Source organism: Bos taurus, chromosome 2 (genome assembly GCF_002263795.3).
Source record: "Bos taurus isolate L1 Dominette 01449 registration number 42190680 breed Hereford chromosome 2, ARS-UCD2.0, whole genome shotgun sequence".
NCBI classification, from domain to species: Eukaryota; Metazoa; Chordata; class Mammalia; order Artiodactyla; family Bovidae; genus Bos; species Bos taurus.
Window position 1 is genome coordinate 21,898,189 of NC_037329.1, and position 27,971 is coordinate 21,926,159.

The 27,971-nt window shown below is 37.3% G+C and overlaps 1 protein-coding gene across 3 annotated transcripts in view; it reads left to right on the plus strand.

Moving 5' to 3' along the window:
* CHN1 (chimerin 1) overlaps positions 1–27,971 on the plus strand; it is a 202,251-nt gene that overhangs the window by 55,089 nt on the left and 119,191 nt on the right. For 2 of the 3 annotated variants that reach the window (XM_005202319.4, NM_001113247.1), the window contains 3 exon segments: positions 678–733; positions 16,382–16,413; positions 18,781–18,894. In XM_005202319.4, the coding sequence (XP_005202376.1) occupies positions 678–733; positions 16,382–16,413; positions 18,781–18,894 (202 nt within the window). 3 annotated transcript variants of the gene reach the window in all.

Genomic DNA, 27,971 nt, shown 5'->3' on the forward strand with positions numbered 1-27,971 from the left:
TCCTGCATTGGCAGGCAGATTCTTTACCATTGAGACACCTGGGAAGCCCTTAGAAGGTCATGGTATTGATAAAGTTTTTCATGAGTCCATTTTCAGATGTCCAGAAAATTATCCTCTGGCTAGCTATTTGGTGTTGGAATTCTCTCTTGCTGCATTTACCTTAGTTAAATAAGTGGTGGTAACTTTGGCTTAGAAACTGTTTCTAGGAGAGATTATCTTTGAAGATATATGTTCACAAGATAAATGGGGGGGGGGAACAGTGTATGTGTTACATCTAGCCTATAAATCCTAATTTTAGTTTCAAGTTTGACACTTAATAATGTGCTGTTAAAATACACAAATATTATTTGTTTATAACAGAGACATTCTTTATGTAATATATCCATAAAAATTGAGGAAAATAAATGACCAGATTATGGAGAGCAGAGCCAAATATCCAGTATTGAGTTGTTGTAACACTCTGTGGCTTATAATTTTTTTATTTGTTTGCTTCTGGGCTTTCACTAAATATACTTTGGCTTACTTTATTTTTTTCATAACAAAATTTAATTTAATAGCAAATAGGACTGTACCACAGTTTTCTTATGAAAGTTAAAAAGCAGGCAGGTTTTAATTCCTAATATATTCAGATGTTCTGCATAAGGGAAACTGACATCTTTTATTTTCTAACTTCCCAGTATATCAACTGCAACAAGAAGCCCCTCATCCTCGGAGAATTACCTGTACTAATGAGGTGGGTGCAATGAAACCATTATGAAATGTCTCTCAATCATTTGTTTCCCAAACTTTGAACTTTTTCAGTGGTGTGGTTGTTTGTGGGATTAACTGTTAATGCTACTTAACATCATAAAATTGTAACTTGAATGCATTTTTCTTAACATTCTTCTCACTTTTTAATAGGCTGTTTGGAACAGGATAGAATAAGACAATATAGCTTTAAGTGATGTTAGTATTCTTTTCAGTGAATTTATACATTCTTCCATTTCTTATTGTTTTATTCTTTACTTCTTAAAACAAAGTTTGAAGGCATCATTGTAACATTATTGAAGTAATTTTTCCATTAATAGAAGATTTAAATCATGATTTTAAAAAGCAAAAGTCATAGTTCACCAAAAGAGATACATATATATGACATGATAATATATGAAAAGATGTTCAACTTCATAATAAGAGAAATGCAAATTAAAATATACAGTGAAAATTTTCACTTTTCAGATTGGCTAACGTCCAGCAGCTGAGAATATACTCTTAGTTGGTAAACCTGTGAGGAAATAGGCACTCATATATTGCTGATGGGAATGTGAAATGCTACAACTTTATATGGTAGTTTTGTAATGTCTGACATCTACATTTATCATTTGACCTAGCAGTCCAAGTTCTACTCTAACTCTGATGAATTGCCTGTACAAATATGAAATAGCGTATACTCAAAAGTTTTTCACTGTAGGATTATTTGTAATGGCAGAATGTTGAAAAAAATCTAAATGTTCCTAGGCAACTGATTGAATAAATTATAATACTAAAAAGAATAAGGAAGAATTCTATGAGCTGATATGAATTATGTCCACATACAGAATGTATATGTAGTAATTATGGTCCCTATTTAGTAATAAAGAAGGGAAAATAAGGGAGAAATCTTTTGCAAAAGAGAAACACAGGAAGGTTAACCCAGGTAATAGTGAAATAGTTTTCCATAAGGAGTGGGTGAGGAGCAGTGTAGAGGGGATAAGGGTGGAAGTGAGACTTCTCTGAGGGTGTGTTACTTCTGAACTATGCAAGTGTCTCACATATTTAAATAACCAAATTAAATAAAAAGGATTAAAAACACTCTAAAACTGAATACAAATAGAAACAAGTGAATATAACAAATCCATAACGTTATATCACCCCTTTGCTGACAAAGGTCCATATAGTCAAAGCTACAGTTTTTCCAGTAGTCACGTATGGATGTGAGAGTTGGACTGTAAGGAAGGCTGAGTGCTGAAGAATTGATGCCTTCCAACAGTGGTGTTGAAGAAGACTCTTGAGAGTCTCTTGGACTGCAAGGAGATCAAACCAGTCAGTCCTAAAGGAAAGCAATCCTGAATATTCACTGGAAGGACTGATACTGAAACTGAAGCCCCAGTACTTTGGCCAACCGATGTGAAGCATCAGCTCATTGGAAAAGACCCTGATGCTGGAACAGATTGAAGGCAGGAGAAGAGGACGACAGAGGATGAGATGGTTGGGTGGCATCACCGACTCGATGGACATGGGTTTGAGCAAGCTCCAGGAAATAGTGAAGGACAGGAAAGCCTGGCATGCTAAAGTCCGTGGGGTCACGGAGTCACACTACTGAGCGACTGAATGACAACAAATCATCCAAATTAAGTAGCTTTTAAACATATTGTTTTGGCTATACAGATGTAGAAGGAAATATTCTAAGATCTGAAACATATGAAAAGATCTTTTAGCTATAGTTAGTTTGTTGTTGTTATTGGTACTTGTTCAGAAATTCTGCAGTTACCTTATTGTAACATAGGATAGAGCAAAGGAGTAATTATATTGGATTTTGGGGAACCAAAGTTTTAGGAGATACAAATATGGGATGGAAGGAAAATGACAAATACACTGTGGAATTGAATTTGAATTGGAGGTATCAATATGACCTTACAGATTTTTTAAAATGTATTTTCCATCTCAGTTCATGGAAAGGTCTTAGAAGAAATGTCCCAGTAAGAATGAATAAAACCAGTGCTCAGATTTTAGTTTCCAAGTACTCTTTCCTACTAAAAGGAGTCAGTGCTCCTTAGAGAAATTTCCTGATTCTAGAATATAGGGGTGGGAGGTCTGGGAGCATCTTATGTCAGAAAGCAGGTGGATGAGGATGTGTCAAAAATACATAGGATCCCATTTGAAGAGTTCCTACAAGCAAAATGTGGGACAATTTGACATCAGAAAGAATCATAGTAATGAATTACAATGCATTGAATGAAAAGAGAATTTGTAAGTCTATAATGTTACTTAAAGAAAAACCTTCCCCAATACAAAGAGGAAAACAAAGGGGAGAAGATTGTTCTTTCCAGTAGACTAGTAGCTAAAAATGCAGAAAGAATGGTAATGATTTTTTCACTAATAATTGAGCCAAGGAGGGATTTATCATTGGACATTAAAACATTGAATAAAAAGTTATATGTGAATAGAATAATCACACGGTCTTGATTATATTTCTAGTCCAGTTCACTCTCCCCAAATTCCAGACTGTATACCCAGCGTCTGTTCTACCTCCTCCTCCAGTTATCTAGTGGGCATCCCAAATATAACACATCCAACGGAGAACTGACCTTTATCCTCTTTCCCAAACCTGCTTTACCAGAGCCTTGCACATCTCAGTTACTGGCAGTTCCTTACTTACAGTTGAACCAATCCAAACCATGCATCATCCTTGATTGCTTTTTATTTTTTTCTCTCTCATCTCCCCACAATTATTCCATCAGGAAGTCCTATTGGGTCTGTCTTCAGAATAAGTCCAGAACATGTCTAGAATTCTACCACTTCTTACTATCTCCATAGCTACCATTCAGGTATGTACTTTGGAAACTGCTAGATTCCCACCCAAATCCATTCTTTCTTTGGAAATAAGGTTACTCTAAATTTCATCAGCTTTTTTTTGTTTTCAATAGTCCTGTCCATGTGACAGTTTTCTCTTGTGGAATAGAAGTGAAGGTTAATGTTGGGTCCATTAAAACTTTCCACCCAAGTCCTTCTGAATTATTTTTACCTTCTGCTTGGATTCAGATAAAAACTAGGAACTCTCAACAAGGAGATGGTGGAGCTACAAGATGGAAGATATCTGGATGTAGGACAGTTGTGTTCTGGACCTGAATACTTACCTAGAAATTATATACAGGGCATACTTAGTTTTTGCTTCCTTGATAGCTGAGTTGGTAAAGAATCCGCCTGCAATGCAGGAGACCCCAGTTTGATCCCTGGGTCAGGAAGATCTGCTGGAGAAGGGATAGGCTACCCACTCCAGTATTCTTAAGCTTCCCTTGTGGCTAAACTGGTAATCCGCCTGCTATGCGGGAGACCTGGGTTCAATCCCTGAGTTGGGAAGATCCCCTGGAGAAGGGAATGGCTACCCACTCCAGTATTCTGCCTGGAGAATTCCATGGACTGAACAGTCCATGGGATTGCAGAGAGTCGGACACAACTGAGCGACTTTCACTTTCATACTTAGTTTTGTTGTGCTTTGCAGATAATACATTAACAAATTGAAGGTTTGTGGTAATCCTGCATTTCACACAAGTCTGTCAGAGCCATTTTTCCATTAGCGTTTGCTCACTTTGTGTCTCTGTGTCACATTTTGAGAATTCCCACAGTATTTCAAATTTTGCATTGTTGACATTTTGTTCTGGTGATCTGTGATCAGTGTTACTACTGTGATTGTTTTGGGGCACCATTAACCACCTCCACATAAGATGGCAGAATCAATAAATGTGGGTTTTCTGACTGCTTCATCGACTGGCCATTCCCCCTGTCTCTCTCCTTCTCCTCAGGCCTCCCTATTCCCTGAGACAGAACAATATTGAAATTAGGCCAATTGATAGTCCTTGCAATAGCTTCTTAAGTGTTTATGTGAAAGAAAGAATTGCACATCTCTCACTGAATCAGAAGCTAGGCATGATTAAGCTTAGTAGGAAAGGCTGGTTGAAAGCTGAGATAGACCAAAAAGCTAGGCCTCTTGTGCTAAACAGTTAGCCAGGTTGTGAATGCAAAGGAAAAGTTCCTGAGAAGTGCCACTCCAGTGAACACACAGATGATAAGCAAGTGAAATAGTTAATAGCTGATGTGGAGAGAGTTTCCATGGTCTGGATAGAAGATCAAACCAACCACCACATTCCCTTAAGCCAAAGCCTGATCCAGAGCCAAGTCCTAACTCTCTTCAATTCTATGAAGACTGAGAGAGGTGAGGAAACTGCAGAAGAAAAGTCCGAAGCTAGCAAAGATTGGATCCTGAGGTTTAAGCAAAGAAGCCATCTTGTAACATCAGAGTGCAAGTACAAGTGCTGATACACAAGCTACAGCAAGTATCCAGAAGATCTTGCTAAGATAATTAACAAAGGTCGTTACACAAAACAACAGATTTTCAGTGTGAATAAAATTGGAATTCGTATCTTTACATGGGAAGAATAGTCATCTAGGTCTTTCATGGCTCGAGAGGAGAAGTCAATGCTTGGCTTCAGAGGACAGGGTTAGGGGTCTTGTTAGGTCTCTAATGCAGATGGTCACTTTTGAGTTGAAGCCAGTGCTCATTTACCATTCTGAAAATCCTAGGGCCCTGAAGAGTTATGCTAAATCTACTCTGCCTGTGCTCTATAAATGGAACAAAAAAACTTGGATGACAGCTCATCTGTTTACAATGTAGTTTACTATTTTAAGCCCACTGTTGAGACCTACTGCTCAGAAAAAGCTATTCCTTTCAAAATATTGCTGCTCATTGGCAGTGCACCTGATCACCCAAGGACTCTGATGGAGATACATGAGATTAATGTTTTTTTCATGTCTGTGGGCTTCCCTGGAAGCTCAGGTGGTAAAGAGTCTGCCTGCAAGGTAGGAGATGTGAGTTTGATCCCTGGTTTGGGAAGACCCCCTGGAGAAGGAAATGGCAACCCACCCCACTACTTTTGCCTGGAGAATCCCATGGACAGAGGAGCTTGGCACTGGGCTACAGTCGATGGGTTCGCAAAGAGTCGGACACAACTGAGCAACTGACACTTCCGCTTTTAATGCAGCATCCATCCTGCAGCTTGGATTGGGAGTAATTTTGACTTCTAGGTCTTTATTATTTAAGAAACGTGTTTTATATCTGTAGATGGATCTGAGCAAAGCCAATGAAAACTTTCTGGAATGGAATCACCTTTTTCTAGATGCCATGAAGAAAATTCATGATTCACAGGAAGAGGTCAAAATATCAACATTAACAGGAGTTTGGAAGAAGTTGATTTCAATCCTCATGGATGCCTTTGAGGGGTTCTTGACTTCAGTGGAGGGAGTAACTGCAGATGTGGTAGAAATATCAAGAGAACTAGGATTAGAAGTGAAGCCTGAAGATGTGACTGAATTGCTGCAATCTCATGTAAAACTTCAATAGATGAGGACTTACTTCTTATGGATGAGCAAAGAAAGGGATTTCTTGAGGTGGAGTCAAGTGCTGGGGAATGTGCTGTTAAGATTGTCGAAATGACAAGAAAGGTTTTAGAATATTACATAAACTTAGTTGATAAAGCAGAATTTGAGAGGATTGGCTCCCTTTGAAAGTTTTACTCTGGGTAAAATACTACCAAATAGTATTTGCATGCTGCAGGGAAATTGTTCATGAAAAGAAGAGTCCATGGGTGAGGCAGACATCATTGTCTTTTTTTAAGAAATGGCCGCAGCTTCCCAACCTTCAGCAGCCACCACTCTTAATCAGTCAGCAGCCATCAACATTAGATAAGACCTTGCACCAGATTATGACTCACTGAAGGCTCAGGTGATGGTTAACATTTTTTAGCAATAGAATATTTTAAAATAAAGATATGTATATTATTTTTTAGTTGTAATGCTATTACACAGTAGCATGCATGCAAATATTAACTTACATGCACTGGGAAACCAAATAATTTGTGAGACTCACTTTATTGCAATATTTGCATTATTGTGGTGGTCTGGAACCAAACCTACAATATCTCTGAGGTCTGCCTATGTTAGCAAGAAATAGACTTCTATATATTGAAATCAATTTGTCATACTAAATTATTCTACCCTCTTATTGTGTAACAGAAATGATTCTTAACTGATCTTTCCCCTCCTGGTCTGAATTCTCATCATAGGATGTTGTTTTTGAAACTACAGTCAGATCATGTCACTCTTCTCTGAACTGCGCATCGGTTGCCTGTTTCAGAGTAAAAGCCAAGTCTTACCATGACTTACAAGGCCCTGTATAATCACCACATCTGCTTTGTTTTGCTGTGCTCGTCTACTGTTTCTCTGTCACTCATTTTCTCTCCTGTCCTGCTTTGGCCACACCAACCTTCATGGTATTCCTCAAATGCTCTTGAGCTCTTACTAGAAGTTTTCTCTATCGACATGGCTAATTTTTTCATATCCTTCAAGTCTCCTCATCTCAGTGAGGCCCATCCTGACCATTGTGTTTAAAATTATACTTTATCACCCCCAGCATTTCCAGTCCTCACCGATCTTTGTGTCCATAACACTTCTCAATCTGTAACATATTGTATAATTTCGGTACCTATTATGTTTATTGCCCTCTTCCTTTTCTTGAATATAGCTCCGTGAAAGTAGAGAGATTACTCTATTTTGTTTACTAGTATTTTCCAGGTGCCTTGAACATTGCTTGACACAGAAGTATAGGTGCTTAATAAAGACCTGTTATGTAAATGAACGGGAGGCACAGAGCACATGTTTAACATTTCTTCTGTTTCAGAGGACATGCTCTGCTAGGTGAGAGTGTGAGTTTGGTACACGAGTGGGAGGAAAGCAGTTTAACTGAAATCATACTCTTCAGTTCTGATTACCTCTGTGCTGACACAGCCTATAGCTTAACTTCTGACTCTATAAAAAAATATTATCATGCTCATATGTCTCTTGGGTATTATGATGATCCCTTATTTAACACTTATATTATGTGCTGTATCTGGAAAGCACTTTTTGAATGTTCAGTAATAGTATTGAGTTATTAAACCAACTATTTAAAAATCAACCTATCCATTCAAAAACCTGCTTTCACCTTATTTTAATGTCATCTTCATGCTTCTGTGTAAAAAAATTAATGATGCCTTGATGTAGAAGTACATTTAAAAAGGGATCACATCCACAATTCCAGAAAAATACCTTTACTGTTGAACTGTTAACGTAAACAGATTGATAGTTTCCACCTCTTTAGCCCTACTACTAGAAGTTACTTGAATCTAAGGTGGGAAAATAGTGGGAAAAGAAGTTTATTTTTACAAATTTACCTATTCACCTTTCTAATATAGTCTACTAATAAAAAAATAACTAATATCAAGAAGCTGAATACCTGGCTTTCAGCAAGTCCCTATATAGTAATTGCAGAGCTTTAAAAAATATAAATATTCTTTATTGAATTTGTAAAATCCAACAGCACATAGAGAGCTATCCTGCTTGGCATGCTGAAGGTTAGTGTTTTCTTGGAAAAAGTATAAAACACAATGGAAAGCATCCTGTATTCTTAATACTTCAAATTTTGATCTAAATATTGCGATTGAGTACCATCCACCCCGACCTGTGCTAACTGAACATGGATCAACCAGAATCAGATAACTAAAATTACTGTTGTTGATAAAATCATTAATGTCCTGAAATTGCTATTATAAATATCATCATTAATGTACAAATTAGGTTGTTTACCCAAGGCAAGATGAGCTAACAGACCCCAGAGCCATGGACTACCACCAAGAGAATCATAACCTGAGACATCTCGACTCCGGAAACTGTGATTAAGAGACATTACAAGACCATGATTAATCCTAGCCACTTTCTCCTATTTGAAAAAATGTGCTAACTCAAAGACCAAGTGGGAATCTGAGGCTTGTCTCCTATTCCCTTGCTAGGAGCCCTGACATATACCCTAACTTTACTGTAAACACCTACTGTCAGGGTTTAGCTTTCTACACTGTAGGCATACAAGCCCTTGCTCAGTTACAATACCACCAAGAATGTTACGGAATTGAGGAGGAAGGTAGGAGCCCAGAAGTTTATTTTACTATTCAGTTCATTCACTCAGTTGTGTCTGACTCTTTGCGACCCCATGAACTGCAGCGCGCCAGGCCTCCCTGTCCATCACTAACCCCAGAGTTCACCCAAACTCATGTCCTTTAAGTCGGTGATGCCATCCAACCACCTCATCCTCTGTCGTCCCTTTCTCCTCCTGCCCTCAATCTTTCCCGGCATCAGGGTCTTTTCAAATGAGTCAGCTCTTCGCATCAAGTATTGGAGTTTCAGCTTTAGCATCAGTCCTTCCAATGAACACCCAGGACTGATCTCCTTTAGGATGCACTGGTTTGATCTCCTTGCAGTCCAAGGGACTCTCAAGAGTCTTCTCCAACACCACAGTTCAAAAGCATCAATTCTTCTGTGCTCAGCTTTCTTTATAGTCCAACTCTCACATCCATACATGACTACTGGAGAAACCATAGCCTTGACTAGATGGACCTTTGTGGACAAAGTAATGTCTCTGTTTTTGAATATGCTGTCTAGGTTGGTCATAACTTTCCTTCCAAGGAGTAAGCATCTTTTAATTTCATGGCTGCAGTCACCATCTGCAGTGATTTTGGAGCCCAAAAAAATAGTCAGCCACGGTTTCCACTGTTTCCCCATCTGTTTGCCATGAAGTGATGGGACTGGATGCCATGATCTTCGTTTTCTGAATGTTGAGCTTTAAGCCAACTTTTCCACTCTCCTCTTTCACTTTCATCAAAAGGCTCTTTACTTCTTCTTCACCTTCTGCTATAAGAGTGGTGTCATCTGCATATCTGAGGTTATTGATATTTCTCCCAGCAATCTTGATTCCAGCTTGTGCTTCCTCCAGCCCAGCATTTCTCATGATATACTCTACATATAAGTTAAATAAGCAGGGTGACAATATACAGCCTTGACATACTCCTTTTCCTATTTGGATTTTACTATTAATGGAGGGTAAATATTAGACAGCCTTTGTAAATTCCATGACACTTCTTGATCTTGTTTTCTTGGTCACCTTTTCCCTACATGTCATTTGTTAATATGTAGTTCTTTGACAGGTACCCACTCCTTCACTGTGCTGGCACTGCTTTTTCTTGTGGTTTTTATTTATTTATTTTTTTGGTTTGTTGAAGTCTGTTATCCACATTATTGGCTTCCCTGGTGGCATAGTAGTAAAGAGTTCACCTGCCAATGCAGGAGACATGGGTTTGATCCCTGGGTCAGAAAGATCCCCTGGAGAAGGAAATGGCAACCCACTCTAGTATTCTTGCCTGGGAAATCCCATGGACAGAGGAGCCTGGTGAGCTACAGTCCAAGGGGGTGGCAAAAGAGTTGGACACAGCTTAGCGACAAAACAACAGTAATATTGTCCATGTTGATTTTTTTTGTGGTGTAAAATGCATGAGAAGAAACAATAATTTTGAAAATGTAGTGGAAAATGTGTTCTTAACTGGAAAACTGTGTTGTCTACATGCTGCACATCCTTACAGAGTATCTGATTTTAGTCTTCATTGTCTTTAAGCTGTTTTAAATTAGCTCCTCCTCCTCTTCCTAGTCTTCCTTTTCCTCTTTCTCCTCCTCCTCCTCCTCCTCCCTTTCCTCTTCCTCCCCTTTAATCCTCTCCTCATTCTCTGTCCTCCTCCCCTGCACTTTTACATAGGAAGTAAAAATAGATCCAAAGCTCGATTTGAGTATTTACTGACTTATAAGTCTTTAATTCAATATCTACCATTGTGGGAAGCAAGCACCAAGTGCAGCTTTTTTCCTCCCTCTTCCCTCTTTCATGCCTCCAGATAACTGAGCCATTTTGAAAAACAGTACAAAATAAAATTTTGACAGTTGAAAGCATTTTTATTTTTGTATATAGGCTTTATGTACATCCTCTAGGTTGCTGCTGCTGCTGCTGCTAAGTCGCTTCAGTCGTGTCCAACTCTATGCGACCCAGAGACGGCAGCCCTCCAGGCTCCCCTGTTCCTGGTTGCTACCTGAAAAATTAATAATATTTGGCCAAGATCATATTCCTTAACATTTCATGTATTTATACCCTTTCAGAAAGCATCCTATAGAATTCCAGACTAAGTTTAAAGAGGCTGCCTCTATGTACCATTGTTCAAATATAAACAAAAGGGAAGTATTGATTGATGTCTGACTAGGTCAGTACCACTGTTAGGAAGGAACAGCACTGAACATTTTGGAAGTGTTCTGTTTTAGTTCATTATTCTAGTGGTTTTGTCTTCAGAATTATATATTTTTTAAAATTGAATTTAAATTAGAAAAAACATTTTTTTAGAACTACTGTTTTGAACTGTGGCCATGAATAGGGTTTCATTAAAGAAGTAATCCAAAACATGAATCTATATTATTGTGGGAGAGGAAGGGAGAGGATTAACAATTATTATATATATATATTTTTTAATTTCTGCTGTTTTTAGTTTTTCTTTGGAGAGCAAAATACTTCTATATGAAATAAGTCCTTTTTATTTTTGTGGAAAATAAAATATAAGAATTAAGACTTTAGTTTGGAAGATTGTGGTTTGATGAATTTGATTAAAATGTTTTATGTATGAAGAAAGTAGGTCATTACTTACAAAGTTCTACAATAAATGTTAATTTGATGGATTCCATTGACATTTAAAATATTGTAGAATGGCATCTGTTTAGCTATCAAATTCTTATATTATGCACTTTATGTTATATTCAATAATGGTAGATTAAGTTTTCTTTCTGTGGTGGAAGGACATACAACATTTATGCAGACCAAGCTACAAAACCTTTTATGAGCACCTTTTATTTTTAGTTAGGAATTTTTTGTTCTCCTCATTTCTCATTTTATCTACCCACTATATGCTATCATAAAAAAATGTTACCTACTAAATACAGAAAATTAGAGAAAGCAAAGCATATAATTCAGCACAAGTGCTAATTTAAAATCACGTCTTAGCCACATTGACTTCAACCAGTTCTTGTCTGAAAAAAGGTCCTTGACTATTATTATGAACTTCAAAAACTTAGAAATAAGCATATAAATGTTTATATACACACAAACATTTTTATATTGCATATAACATTTAAATTCCCAGTTTGATCTACTTGCAAGTAAACTAGTTTTAGGATTATATATAATCATTTGTACGATTTCATTTGAATCCAGTTCAAATTGATTGTAAGGTGGTTATATTACCAACTAATCCTTTAATTTGATTATCAGGGTAATGCTATAGTGTCTGTGAGTTTGAAAAGACTATCCCAAGTCACTGCTTAAATAATGATACCTTAGACATCCCCTAAACATGTAGGGGAGGAAAAACCTCTATCCTCTTAAATTCAGTGTCTGGGCCTACAAATTAAACTTAACAAAAGAGAGATTAACAGAAAAGATTTATTTCATATGCACTTAGGTGAGGAGGGGCTCAAAGCAGGTAAATGAAAACCCTAAGAGGCAGTTACACCCAAGGGCTTATATGCTATTTTAACAAGGAATATTCAAGTGTGTAAAAGAGACAAAGGAATCAGGAGTCTGGGCTTCCGAGAGAGGTGGGAAGTTGTGGGAAGGTGATTAGGAACTGTACAGTAAGTAAGGGCTACTTAGTAAGGGTTAATTATGCAGATTCAAGTCATCTTGGGTGATCATTGTCTCTGAAGTTAGGTTCTTCTGCTCCTGTTTCAGGAGAAGATGCCTTTACAAAGGGAAGTTAAATCTATGCCCTAGTTTTAGACAGAAATGGGGAGGGCAGGTGTCTCTTCCTGTGTTTGCTCTTTCTTAATTCCCTTCAGCTCAAAATAATCCTTATGCTAAAGTGGCATGATCTGATCCTCTTCACTACCTAAATAAGAGAAAAAAAGAATTAGTTTGTATTTAAGTTTTATTTGACAATTCCATTATAAAAATGCAAAGAAGATGTAAATTGGTGTGTGAATATTGTTTTGAACTTACTGTTTAGGTAATCAATGTTTACCTAAAACATTGACAGTTCCATTATAAAAATGCAAAGAAGATGTAAATTGGTGTGTGAGTATTGTTTTGAACTTACTATTAGGTAATCAATGTTTACCTAATTTCTTTTAATTCAAGATGTTTTGGGTAAAGGAAAAAAATTATTCAGCAATATAAGGCCAAAATTAATTGTCTTATGAAGATGGTTGCTTAGGCAGTCAGTGGAAGCATATAGTAAGTAGACCAATGCAGAACTATCAAATAAGTAATCACTATTTGTATTTGTCTTGGGTTGTAACTCTGTTACTGAACCAAACTTGCCTCCACACTTGCAACATAGCTAAGTCAATTTACTGACACTGGGTTTGGCGAAGGAAAGTACAATACCTATTGCCTAGCTAAGCAGAGAATGGGCAGCTCCTGATGAAAAGAACCGAACTCTTCAATGGCTTTCATGGAAGGCTTTTTTAAGGCAACATTGGGCTGAGGGCTGCAGGGGAAATGACTGTTCTCATTGGTTGATGGTGAGGTCATGGGGTGGTGTTTAAGAATCCTAATCGTTAACTCTCGGTCAGCACATAGTCACTGGCCTCTGCCTGGTATGGGCCTTAGTTCCTGCAGAGTAACTCAAAAATACATGTCAGATTGTTGTGTGTATCCCTTGAGGGGGAACTTGGGTGCTTTTATTGCTGAGCTACTGTTTCTTGACTGCTTTTGTTTCTACTACTTGAGAAACTGCTTGATTCTTCCCTGATTAGTACCTACTTGAGTTTCCTCTTTGGAACTCAGGAAAGGCCTAGGAGACTAAAACCTTTTTTTACATACAAGAAATAGGGGACAAGGAGAGGCTGTTGTACCTGGGAGGGCCCTGCAGTAAATATGGCAAGTTTGCTGAACACAGAGTCCTGCTCAGTTTCAGTGCCACTGACTGCCACACCATTTGGGGCCAGCAGTTCCTTAGTCTTCACTACTACTTGTACTTGTCCCAGATTTTCATTAATGAGTAGAGTATATTCAAGACCTTTCCTCTGTTTTTACCTCGGTCACATATGTCTAATAAGGTAATTTATCTTTAGCCACCTACAAAGATACCACAATTTGAGGGAAATGCCAAATTAGAATGGGGGACCCATTCTAATGTGTCTGAGACTCCACTATTAGTTTGTACAAAAGTTGTTCTTGATTTCTGGTTTTTTATGGTGATATTCTTTGTTAAAAGATTATTTTACAGGCAGTCCTAAGGTCCTATTTTGCCTTTCCCAGGGGCCTCTCAGTTTAATTATCTCTCATCTTCCTCAAGGTATCATTTGAATTTGGTATATATTTTTCCAGATCTCTCTCTATGCTGTAGATATATATTATTGCATGCACAAGTGATTTTCCTAAATGGTACCATACTGTATCACTATTACAGCTTATGTTTGTATTCAGTTATTTATCTTGGTGACCTCTTCATGTTAGTTCCTTTAGAGCTACATTATTCCTTCAAGCCATGCATATCATTTATACTGTAAAGCAGTTTAGTTATTCCTCTGTTGGTGTATATTTATTTCCATTTTTAAAATGACTGTGAACTGTGCTTCATTCTTATACATATCTTCATGTATACATTTGCAAGTGTTCCTCTATAGTCAAGTACCAGGGATTTACATATTTTTAATTTGAATAAACACTGCACAGTTGTTCTGGAAAACATTTCATCATATAATACTATAGAACCTTAAATTAGTTATTTAAGACCTAAAGATTAAATTTTTCTCTCAAAAGCAAAGGTTTGCTCTTAAACAAAAATAGTTTTGTGGCCCTGCTCTTCCTCTGTAGCTGTGGGGACCAGCTGGCATATTTTTAGCACACTGAGGTTTATGAGCAGAGAAATTATGCAACAAGACCAAATCAGGTGGAATTTACTTTTGAGAATTTGAATGACTTGACTACAATTTCAACAGACAACAGAAGATTCCTAAAGGGTAAAGTGTTACATAAATACAATTTTCAGTAAATGGTAACATTGTGTCTCTCCTACAGAAATGAAGATGAACATGTGTTTAAAATGTATTTTCTCATAGAAGAAAACCAGGCAAATGTTAATAATCAGTTCTAAAGGAAAAGTCAAAATAGCATATATTTATAGAGATTCAAGGAATGTTGAGATAAATTGCACTTAAAGACAAAGCCTGTTTTTCCCCTGAGGAGGGCTAAGGAAGAAGTCAATTAAACCACTGCCACACAGGAAGAGTGTATGTGTGTGTGTATCAGTTACCTGTATTTTAGAGAATTCAAAAATAGCTCAAAGACAATGATCTGGGCTAGATAAGCCAGCAGCATATGCTAGAGATCATACATTTCATTGAACTGCAAAATTTATTTCTCAAATATGAATAAATACCTCAAGCTTGCTGAAAACAGTACCAGACCTTGATGACCCATGGGTAGGTCGCCTAAACTTGGTGGTCAGGCTCTGTGTGGAGGTGAAGGGAGATAGTCCCCAAAAGGATAGACTGAGATGCTTTGGGAAACTGCCATATTTAATTTAGATGAATCAGTGTCAAATAGACAAAGGGTTTGGGCCCTTCTTGCTACTTCAGAGTACGAATCCCAGTTTCACCTTGGGTTCTACCAGGTCACCTTGATCAAGTTCCCTAAGCATGCTGAGTCTCAGTTTTCTTCAGCAGCGTAATGAGAATGATAATACTATCTTATGAGGATGAAGTAGAATACTTTATCTCATTGTGAGCATTAAATAATTCAGAAATGTAATTATAACACCTAGCATGAACTCAGTGAATGTAGTGCATGGTGCCTACAATGGACCACTGCGATAAGCTACCCCCTTGTTCCACTTCTGTCAAGACCCAGTTTAAGTGTCATCTCAGAGCAGTCTCCTGATCGCCCAACCTAAACACCTCATCAGTCCCCCCTTTGCTGTTACTCATTCTCCTTTTCATTATAGCACTTATTACTGCTTCCGATTCTCTTGTTCGTTTTGTTTCTTCAAACCTCCTTATTGTCTGTCTCTCATCATCAGAATGTAAATCTCAAGAGTAACGACTGGTTTGTCATATTACAGTTATGATGATGCCTACCAGTTATTTGCCACTAAATAAATGTCTCTTGAATGAACAGGTCTAATATTCTAAGTCTACCTCAGGAAAATTCCTTAGAATCTATTCTACTGGACCTTTCTTTAGATACAATGAGCACACAGACCAGGAAAAGCTCTTGGAGAGGTAGACTGTGGTGAAGGAAGAGCTGAAGGGGCAAACAAAGGGGCAAGATTATATGGAGATGTTAACAGAATGGGGAATATGGTGCAACAGGAAGGGAGTGGATGGGAGAGAAAGCCACAGTCTGTTCTGACACAACCATGGCATTAAGGTTTTGGATGTTTTATTTTACTTTTTGAATAAAGCGATGTAAATTTTTTTTTTCAGATTGATAAAGTCCTAGAAATGAAAGATAATTTAGTCTAACTGTTTTTACAAGCACAATTTTATAGATAAGAAAAAGGCCTGGGAGATGAAGTGACCAGTCCAAATGAAAGAGTTGATCTGCTGACAGCATTGGGACTGCAGGCTCTGATTTTTCTAATCTTATTCTAATTCTTTCTCTTAATATATGCTTTAGTTTGTCACGTGTTCAAAATGTTGAGTTGTATTCTGAACATTTCCATTTCATAAATATCCTTCTTCTCTTTCCCAATAGGTAGAAAATAGACCAAAATATTACGGAAGAGAGTAAGTATGGATTATCAGAAAACATTTTATAGATTGGAATATGTAAGAGAAACAGGTAAATGGATACTTTTAGTAAAAAATAAAACCAGGAGGAGAGAAGTGTTGAAGTTTGATTGAGTTAAATTATTTTTCTGACTATAAATGTAATTATAGTTGGTGAAAATATAGAACATAAAGATAAGTATTGCGAAAAATAACTGAGGAAAAATGTGCACACAATGCTAACATATAGATGCAAGCCATGTAGAGTAAATAAATAATACTAGATGTGTATGAGGGAATGTATATATTTGTATGTATGCATATATTAAACATATAGATACATATACACATATATGTAAAGATATGGGTGGTTTATTCTACATTTATACTTTTATTTTCCAATTTTCTATAAGTCATTTTCTGCCTAGAAATAACTAATGTTAAAAAGTTGAAGTATTATCTTCTGAAGATCTATTTTCTTAATGGTTTTTCCAAATTGAGTTATTATACATAGAATTTTTGTAGCCTGATTTAATATTAATAATGAGCATTTTTCTATTTTATGAAAAAATTTAACGATTTTTAAAGTCCTTGATTCTTCTAATTATTAAAAAAAAATAGAAATATAGCCCTTTGGGGAAGAGAACAAAAATCACCTATAATCCTATCATTCCCCAAATTCATTTATCTTTCAGATAAACAGTAATGTCTAAAACAAGTATTTTTGTCTAAAGCTCTGTTTACATTTTCAGGACTCTTGTAAGTAAAACCTGGGCGCTTATGAGTTGTGGGGAGCCAGTGGTGTTCTTTACGTTATACTATAGTCATTTCTATGCTTTTGGCTGGTAGGCTGAATTTAAACTATAGTATTAAAGGTAATACTATAAGAAATATCTTAGCGCATAAAGGTTTTACTGGGAGGGAAATTTTGGGTCAACTGGTACGAATAGTTTTAAGAGTCTTTAAATACCATCATCAAGTTTTGTCCCCAAATTAGTTTCCTTGAATGAGATTTCCTTTTAAATTAATTGCGCCTTTAAAAGCAAGGAGATATTAAATTCTCTCAATTAACTGATGTCATGTAAACTTAAAATGGAGAAGGAAATGGCAGCCCACTCCAGTGTTCTTGCCTGGAGAATCCCAGGGACAGAGGAGCCTGCTGTCTGTGGGGTAGGCTGCTGTCTACGGGGTCGTACAGGGTCGGACACGACTGAAGCGATTTAGCAGTAGCAAACTTAAAATTTATCAATCTGATAATCTAATATATGTGTTATTACCAGGGATAGGCTACCATCTTCTTGTTCCAAAAGAATCAGAGTGGATCTGGTTCTGAACGATTGAGGAAATTTATGGAGATAAGAAATACCAGGAGCCATCATTAAACATTGTTATTCTAATTGTCATGTTGTCTAAAACATGTTCTAATTGAGCATAGTTACACGAGCTACTTTAAGACTTAAATTGAGAAAGACCAACTTGAACTCTCATAAAGTTCTTAAATTATTATTATACCATTTCAGGGCCTTTTCAATGTATCATTCCAAATTCAAGGGACTGTTGGGGTTTTTTGTACCTTTAAAAGCTATAGTCTCACTTGAGCATTTGCTTAATTCAATTTTCTTTGAGTTAATAAAAGGATATAATATATGTGTAGGTTCTTTGTAAATTGTGCATCACCATACGAATACAAGGTGATTTTATATTTTTAATACTAATGGTTAGTTACATTGATGTTTCTAAATTTTCCAGTGTTTTATGTCAGAATGTTATAGGTGAACCTACCATGTTTTATATAAGGAATGTGTTATTTGTGTTTATTCTTACTCCTTTTTTTCTGTTAATCAAAAATAGTGTTTTAGCAGGGAGTGAAAGCAAGTGTTACAGTTGTTGGCTCTTGGCTTGAGTATGCACTGATGCAGATTATGCACATTATTGGGCAATCATGCCAATTAAGGGCAACCCAGGGTCCTGGAAAATTGCCAACCATAGACTCTGAGCCAAAAGTTTGAAGCAATGCCACTGGTGTGAAGAAAGGAAGTAGGACACATTTCTGTGTATTTTTTTAGCATGTCCATATGGTCAGGCAACTACATAAGAAGGGAATTGTCCTCTTGAGAGAGGTGGTTGATCTTCCCGGAGATGGAAGTGAATTTTGTCTCCGTGATTGTTAAATGGATTGGAGAGCTACTTCGGTGCTGTTCTTGTCACTACAGAGAAGCCGGCCCAGGGCCAGGCCCTGGGAAACACAAGCACAGTTAAACCCAACTGCTCCCCTCCGATTATATGGCAGTACTTTGTCCAGAAAACTACAGGAGAAGGTGGGAGGTTTTGTTTTATCAAAAAAGGTGGAAAGCTTGCAGTTTCTGAATTGACTTTGTTTCTTAGGTTTCACGGCATGATCTCCCGAGAAGCTGCAGACCAGCTCTTGAGTGTAGCTGAGGGGAGCTACCTCATTCGGGAGAGCCAGCGTCAGCCAGGAACCTACACTTTGGCTTTAAGGTTGGTCGTGGACCTGTAATTATAACTGTGCCTCGTTCAAAACCCTCTTAATAGAGGGCTTTAAATTTTGAAAGCATCCAGCATGTAATTGAATTGGTTCTTGTTTTCTTGGGACCTAATTACCATTTTAATAGCTTTGAGACTCTTAAAAATTCCTCATGAATGGTAGCACTCAGTAATTAAGAACTTTTAAGGCATTTTTATTGTAGCTGCTTCCTTATATTTCATCTTACCCGTTCCCTCCCATCTGTCCTGCTGTGTCAGCGCCCATCTATTTTTTGAATAAGGAAAGGAACTAAAGAGAAAAGATCTTTGTAACTTCTAAAATTAAAGCCAATGTCATTTCTCTTAAATTGGGTTTTGGTTCAGGCAGCTTTCTTTGGGAACTCCTGGCTCTTTCCTACCTATTGAACTTGGCCTGGCATTTTGTCTGTTCTTCGCTTACAGCACAGTGGCCAGAAACAAATATATCCATTAACCCTGCAGTAATAACAGAACAATAATGCAATAGCATGCTTACCTGTTGGGCCTGCCTCCTGCCAGGCCTCTAACCTCATTTAATCTTCCTAACAGTTCTAGGATGTATGTACAATTACTGTCTCCACTTTATAAATAAGGAAACAGAGGACCTAGAGGTTGAGGAGCTTGGCCAGGGTCATACACTTAAAAATTCACGTAGCTGGGATTTGAACCTAGGCAGTTGGGTTTCAGGGAGAAGGCAATGGCATCCCACTCCAGTACTCTTGCCTGGAAAATCCCATGGACGGAGGAGCCTGGTAGGCTGCAGTCCATGGGGTCACTAAGAGTCGGACACGACTGAGTGACTTCACTTTCACTCTACACTTTCATGCATTGGAGAAGGAAATGGCAACTCACTCCAGTGTTCTTGCCTTGAGAATCCCAGGGACAGGGGAGCCTGATGGGGCTGCCGTCTGTGGAGTCGCACAGAGTTGGACACGACTGAAGCGACTTAGCAGCAGCAGCAGCACTTGGGTTTCAGAGTCTATGCTCTTAATCGCTCCACATTGTTGCCTCTCCAGAGGCTTAGAATAATTATCAATTGTCTTTGTTCACTCCTTTGTTTGTTCATGTGTGCATTCACTTATACGTTGCTTGGAAAAGATTTAAAAGTAGAAACTTCATTTAAAAAAGAAGTCAAAGAAATAGCATTTCTCTTGGTAACCACAGAGAGACGATAGAAAGATGATAATGTAGCTTAGGACTCTGGTATGATCGTGTTTAACTCCTCCAATCACTTATGCTTGGTAAGTGAGCAGGGACTGCTCTTACTCCCAGCCACCAGATTTATTATTCATCTTTCTGGCAAAAGAATGATATAATACAGTATTTCTTCATGCTGAATTTGGAATCAATGGCATACTTGGAGAACAGAGGTTGTTAATAGGAATTCATGGAAATTTGCTCTTTATGGAAAATTATAAAATGTAAATCCCTCTTCAATTAATTAATTATATATTTTCCAGGTTTAACTTGTGACATAGAGGGGAGAAACATCTGGGCTGGGAACCCAAATACCTATTCCTGTTGCCACTAAATAAACTAAAAGATTGATCTGGGGCAGATCACCTATATTCTTGAAGCCACCATCTTCATCTTTCTACTCTTACCATTTTATAATTCTAGGATTCTGTGACATCATATATCCAAATAGATAGTCGTCTGAGTGCCTGGGGCAGATAAGCCTCTAACTACAGGCTCATGGGCCAAACGAAGGAAGAAGGAGGTGGGGTGAGAGGAAAGAAAGAAGTCTGTATACTCTTCCTTTTCCATTTGTTGCCATCTCCCCACCTTCTGAGATCCCGTAGCAAGTTCGAGAGCTAGAATTGGAATTCAGTTTTGCCACACTGCAAAGTTCAGATACTTTCCATTATACCACGTTGCCTCTCATAATGTGGTCATAATGCTGATTTTACTGAATGACTCCCCTGGGGTGAAGCAGCACCCCAGTCTTCCCAGCTCCTCCTCGTTCCTGCCCTCTCACCCTCGCTACTGCTACTCGAGACTTTATTTGTAATCACTCACTGTTCACTCTGGCCCAGAAATCCTAGAATTGGATTGAGGAATAGATCAACATGAGTTTGATGTATAGGCCTTGGGCAACATGCAGCTTTCCTTTTGTTTTGGAACAATCATCATAAAGTTTTTACATGGCAAAGAGATAGTAAAAGGGGTTGTAGTGGAGGTGGGCAATTTGTGAATATGCTTTGTGAGCAATTTAAATGCTGAAATATGATTCTCTTAGTTTTGAACTAGATGTATGGCACGGAAGATAAACAGAATGTGAAATAGTTGTATTGATTTATCTATTAATCTTATCTGATACTCCCCATTTCAACTAATGATTCTCCCAACTAACAGTTTGTTTTAACACCATGTGTGATCCACTGAAGTAGGGGGGCAGTTTGAATTTATAGCCATCAGTGTTCATTATGTTGTTGTCATTGTTCATCATGTGTTTTCTGTATTAAACAGGCCCTAAAATTAGGAATAAGTTGTTGAACTCAAGTTGTTCCGTAGGCACCTCAACCTCAGTATGTCCAAAACCAAGCTCATCAGTTTTCCTACCAGATACGCTTGTATTCCCTTTAATAGCTGGTGACACTGTTATTTAGCCATTTCATAAGACCAAAAGCAAGACACCATTTTCTTTTCTCTTAGTTCTGTTTTAAGATGTCTGTAGGCTTGGCCTTACTCATTTAGAGGCTTCCATCTTATACTGTTATCAAATACTATATCCCATATCAAATGTTTATTTTTTTGCTGTTGGTTGTGTTTTGAAATATAAATTGCTTTTGGAATTAACTTTAGTTTTGTAGTTTTACTTTTATGTTTTGGAACCATATCTTTTTTTTTATATATATTTTATACCTTTTCATAGACTCTGAAAAACCTAAAGTACTTGTACCTGTATTATCTAATGATTAAAAGAACGTTTTCGTCTTGCTCATTTCACACAGCCATACCCAACAATCATTTCTTTCTTAAGTATTTCTCACATTTCCCCCTCCTTTTCAATCGCGCCACCATGGGTTAGTTCCATGAGAAATTTCTCTATATCCAGCCTTATTCCCTCTAATGAGTGATCAGTTGTAAAATCTGATGCAGTGATCAGCGAAGTTGTAGTGTTGACTGGGACACAAGGTTTCAAAGGCCACACCGTGCTCTTACATTGGCATCTTCCCCATACCTGGGAAGCCTAAGCTTTACTGATGATCTTTGTGTACAGTGTAAGTTACTAGTCCAGGAAGTACATGTGGTATGTGTGCTGTCTCAGTATCAACTTACTGCAGCCAGGAAAGAGATTCTCATTGCATGACATGAAAGGTTGTCTGCGGTTGACATCTCACTTTCCCCTTCACTGCCATCTTCTCCTGCACTCCTGTTTCAGCCTGAATCTCCAGCCAGGCCTTGTCCTGCTTTTCTGCCTTTGCTGTTGTGGACCGCTTGGTTAAGGAAAAATGATTGTTGCTCAGAGTCTTTTTATCCAGTGAAGCATTGGACATACATCCACGTGGTTAGAGACTGCAGCTGAAGATAAGATGCTCTTTATACCCTATAAAAAAAAAAGATGTTCTCCCACACACTAGGTTACGCCTCATGAAACATGAAGTGATTCCTGTCACTTTGGAACTTTTTGTGTTGATTTTGACAGCATTTGTATTAGTTATAGTTTAATGAGGTATCATGGTATATATCAGCTGCAACTAACCTAAAATAATTTAAGAAGTTTTGTTGAAGACATTTTTCTTTATATGATTTTCATAGTTTTAGAATGACTTAAAAAAATTTATGAGTCATTTTATAACTTTTCTCACTAGAAGGAAAACTTACTGAGTTCAGTATTGTAATATATATGGAATAGCAAGTGAAAAAGATAGGACTGTCCTTGCTTTGTATTATCCTGTTTATTAGATGTTAGATATATACAAAGAACACTTATAAGAAATATAAAATTATTAAATGTCATGTTACTATAACTTTAGAGCTGTTCATTATAAATTATTTTCTGACTTTTCTAAGTTTTTTTTTCCCCCTCTGGACTTGTAATTTCCTGACTTTGATCTCTTTGAACTTCAGTTTGGACATTTTCTGTTGACCTGTCTTCCAGTCCACTAGACCTTTATTCTACTCTTTTCTGCTCTTTTTGGTCAGCTGTAAATCCATTCGTTGAGTTCCTGTTTTCATGTACTGTGTTACTTAGTTCCAGAATTTTCATTTGCTTTTTTTTTAAGATTTTAATCCTCTGATGAAATATTTTTCTTCTTTTTTTCCCATCTTTCCCTATATATTCTTGAACCATAACCTATCAAAACAGTTGTTCTCTATAAGTAACTGTTAAAATTACATAAGCACTGTACCTTGAATTCTTGGAAATGTGAAATAAGAAAGTAAAAAGACTAGTGGAGAGCTAGTGTAAATGATCATGTGAAATGGCCTTTTAAAATATTTGCTGTCTATTTTCTCATTCTCATCACTGTTTCTAATAAGAATCTGGTTCTTGCCACATAAAAGTCTGGTTTTCTTTACTGTTTTAAAAGAAGGAAGAAGATTGAAATGGATACAAGTTACACAGTGTAGCATAGTGGTGGTGGTTTAGTAGCTAAGTTGTGTCCAATTCTTGCGACCCCATGGACTGTAGCCCGCCAGATTCCTCCCTCCATGGGATTCTCCAGGCAAGAACACTGGAGTGGGTTGCCATGTCCTTCTCCAGGGTGTAGCATAGTAGATATTCATTAAAGTCATTTCCTTATTAGATAGTGAGGATCAGTCCATGGTATAATCCTTCAAATGTTTTAGTCCTGACCAACTTCTTATTAAAGTAGTGTATTCGGTTTTAGCTTTGGTAAATAGTAAGAAAATCTAGTATGAGTTCCACAGAAAGTTTTAGGCAAGGCCAGGCACCAAAGTTATATAAATTCTATTTTGATAAAATTCTTTTGCTATAATATTTTCAACTTGATTTAAAGTATTTTCCAAACTGACTTTAAAATAATTTAATATTTTAAAGATTATATAAAAACCTGCATCATCAAAAATAGCAGCACATCATCCCAAAGTATTTTATAACTATGAAAATAGGAATTTTCTTCACAGAGTAGAAACCATAGCAAAATGAAATAATGTTATAAAGATTCTTCTGTGCTGATTGCAAACATCAGTAAGAAATAATGTTATATATGATTTAGGATCTTTTATTGAGTTTTTTAATTCTATCAGATATTATCCAAAGGAAAGACATTTAAGCTGCCTCTTAACGGTAAAATGTAAGTTTGCCAGGTAGAAGGATAGGATGTGATTAATTAAAAAAAAAAAAAAGTATTTTGGGAAGAAGAAAAAGTCAAGGAAGGAATATTTAGAACAGTGTGGAACATTTGGTGTATGGCATGCTTCTGGGACTCGGGGGTGCAGGAAGTTAGCAATAGGATTGCCAGGAAAGGCTGGTATTTCATGCTTAAGAATTTGAATTTTATTTGTAGGAAATAGGAGTCACTGAAGACTTTTAATAGAAGAGAGTAATGGTTATTTGTAATATTAGTAATGTTAAAAATCATTGTGGGAGCAATAAGAAATAAATGGATAGGGTGGTGGAAATTAAGTTTTACCAGAATTACTTGATAATTTAGTAAATGATTTTCCTTGGGCAATGGAAAACTGATCTTTAAAAGAGTTTCTAGTTACTTTATAGATTTTAAAGGGTTCCTTATGAGGAGAAATGTTAACTCCAAATTTGGCAACTCTAGAGACATTCCTGTTGAGTCAGATTCATTTTAGTTTCTCTGTATTGGGTAGTGAGCAGGGTGACGCATGTGCAAGAGTCCTGATGATCCCCGAACCCTGTGTCTAGATGTTCCAGAACAGATTTTGGAAATACTCCAGAGACTGTTTTATACCCACAGTCCTTGGTGCTTCCTGTTGATTTTATACTGACCATCAAAATAAGAATTATTTGTAAAAATTTTAGATACTGGAAAGCAATGAGAATTAAAAAACTAAGGAAGTAAAATGTTTGGGCATATTTATTATATTTTCTTTTAAAAATATTCATTTGATAAGTTCTGAAGTATACCCTATGTTATCCTAAAAACTAAAATTCACTATCAGGATAGTGTGTATAGTATCATACCACTTAACGTGTGTGTGTGTCTGTTAAGGATGTATAGGTAAGTAGACAGCTGTCTAAAAGAATGATTGCCGCTATTCACAGTGTTATCTCTTGAATAATGAACTTAAAGGTGGTTTTTATTAATACTTCTCTGTACCTTTCTGATTTGCCTGATATTTTTAACAATGTCTTATGTATCATTTTTTACAATCGGACAAATAAATCAATAGGATTATTTTCATTTTGAGAAAAATCAAAGACACTAGCTGGAACCTTGGGTCAAAATGGAAGATAGTACCTTCTAAATCATTGAAGATTTGACTGTAAGTGAAATGTATCATCATATTTAAATCACTGATCAGAAGAATTGGTCAGCCTTGAGGGAAACAGGCAAGTCACAGAAGTGTGTTCTGGAGTCCAGGAAGTATGGGAGAGGGTAGTCTTGGATAGCATTGGCAGCGCTGTCTCTAGTATGGAAATGCTCCTAAAGGAACAGCGTGCGTTTCCCTGCCGCTAAACATAAGCAGTTGGGTTGTTTGATGCAGTATTGGTCAGAGCCTGTGAGTGTTAATAGAACTATACTGCATTTCCCAAACTCACTGGATCATGATACCCTCTTTTTGTGGAATCTCTCTGTGGAACACTCTGAGAAATAATCTCAAAAACGTGATTCATTTAGTTCCTCTTACTGTGGACTCCATGATCACTGAGTTTTTTCTTGAGGGATTTTTTAAAACCTTTTTTAAAATTGACATTTAGTTCATTTACAGTGTTGTGTTAGTTTCAGGTATATAGCAAAATGAGTGAGTTTTTTATATGTATATATTCATATGTATATATATACATGGGCTTCCCAGGTGCCACTAGTGGTAAAGAACCTGTCTGCCAGTGCAGGTAGATGTTAAGAGACATGCGTGTGATCCCTGGGTCAGGAAGATCCCCTAGAGGAGGGCACGGCAGCCCACTCCAGTATTCTTGCCTGGAGAATATCATGGACAGAGGATCCTGGAAGGCTGCAGTTCATAGGGTCTCACAGGGTCGGACACAATTGAAGCAACTTAGCACACACACATATATATACACATATGTTTATGTATCTGCCTGCAGTGTTTATAAATCTGCCTGCAATGCAGGAGACATGGTTTGATCTGTGGTCGGGAAGATCCCCTAGAGAAGGAAATGGCCACCCACTCCAGTATTCTTGACTGGAGAATTCCATGGACAGAGGAGCCTGGCAGGCTACTGTCCATGGGGTTGCAAAGAGTCAGACATGACTGAGCAACTAACATTTATTACATTATTTTTATATATATATATGTATGTATATACACATATGAGTATATATATAAATAATATAGCGTTATATATATAACAGCCCTGGTGGCTCATTGGTAAAGAATCCATCTGCAATGCAGGAGACACAGGTTCAATCCCTAGGTTGGGAAGATCCCCTGGACAAGGAAATGGCAACCCACTCCAGTATTCTTGGCTGAGAAATCCTATGGACAGAGGAGACCAGGCTACAGTCCATGGGATCACAAAAGAGTTGCATAAGACTTAGTTACTTAAAACAATAAAAAAATATATATATTTAGATTCTTTTTCAATATAAGATATTACAGGGTGTATAGTTCCTTGTTCTGTATGGTAGGTCTTTGTCATTTATCTGTTTTCTATGTAGGAGTGTGTATATGTTAATCCTAAACTCCTAATTTATCTCTACCCGCAGCCCCACTATTGGTAATCATAAGTTTGTTTTCTCTATGTTGGTGAGTCTCTTTTGTAAGTAATTTCATTTGTATCATTTTTTTAGATTCCACATATGGGATATTAGTCTTACTCTGTCTGACTGACTTTAGATTTATCCTTTTCCATTACACATGTCTGTTTTTATCCCAGTACCATTCTGTGTTGATTGCTATAGCTTTGTTGTATAAAGTCAGGGAGCAGGCATGATTCCTCCAGGTCTGTTCTTTCTCAAGATTGTTTTGGATATTCAGGACCTTTCTTTCTCAAGATTGTTTTGGATATTCGGGACCTTTTTTGTGTTTCTGTACAAATTTTAAAATTTTCTGTTATAGTTCTGTGAAAAATGCCATTGGTAATTTGATGGGAATTGCACTGAATCTGTAGATTCTTGCATAGTATGGTCATTTTAACAATGTTGATTCTTCTAGTCCAAGAACACAGTATACCTTTTTATCTGTTTGTGTCGTCTTTAGTTTCTTTCATTGCATTTTATAGTTTTCAGAGTATAGGACTTGGCTTCCTTAGGTAGGTTTATTCCTTGGTATTTTATTCTTTTTAATACAATGGTAAATGAGATTGTTTCCCTAATTTCTTTTTCTGATATTTTGTCATTAGTGTATAGATGCAAGATTTCCATGTATTACTTTTGTGTCCAGCAACTTTACCACGTTCATTGATGAGCTCTAATAGTTTTCTGGTAGCATATTTAGGATTTTCTATGTGAAAATCTATGAAAGGGAACAGTTTTATTGCTTCCTTTCCAATTTGGATTCCTCTTCTTTCTTTTTCTTCTCTGATTGCTGTGGCTGCTGCTGCTGCTGCTAAGTCGCTTCAGTTGTGTCCGACTCTGTGCGACCCCATAGATGGCAGCCCACCAGGCTCCCCCGTCCCTGGGATTCTCCAGGCAAGAACACTGGAGTGGGTTGCCATTTCCTTCTCCAATGCAGGAAAGTGAAAAGTGAAAGTGAAGCTGCTCAGTCATGCGGACTCTTAGCGACCCCATGGACTGCAGCCTACCTGGCTCCTCTGTCCATGGGATTTTCCAGGCAAGAGTACTGGAGTGGGTTGCTATTGCCTTCTCTGGATTGCTGTGGCTAGGACTTCTAAAACTGTGTTGAATAAAAATGGCAAGAGTAGGCCTCCTTGTGTTGTTCCTGACCTTAGAGGAAATGCTTTCCACTTTTCACCGTTGAGTATGATGTTA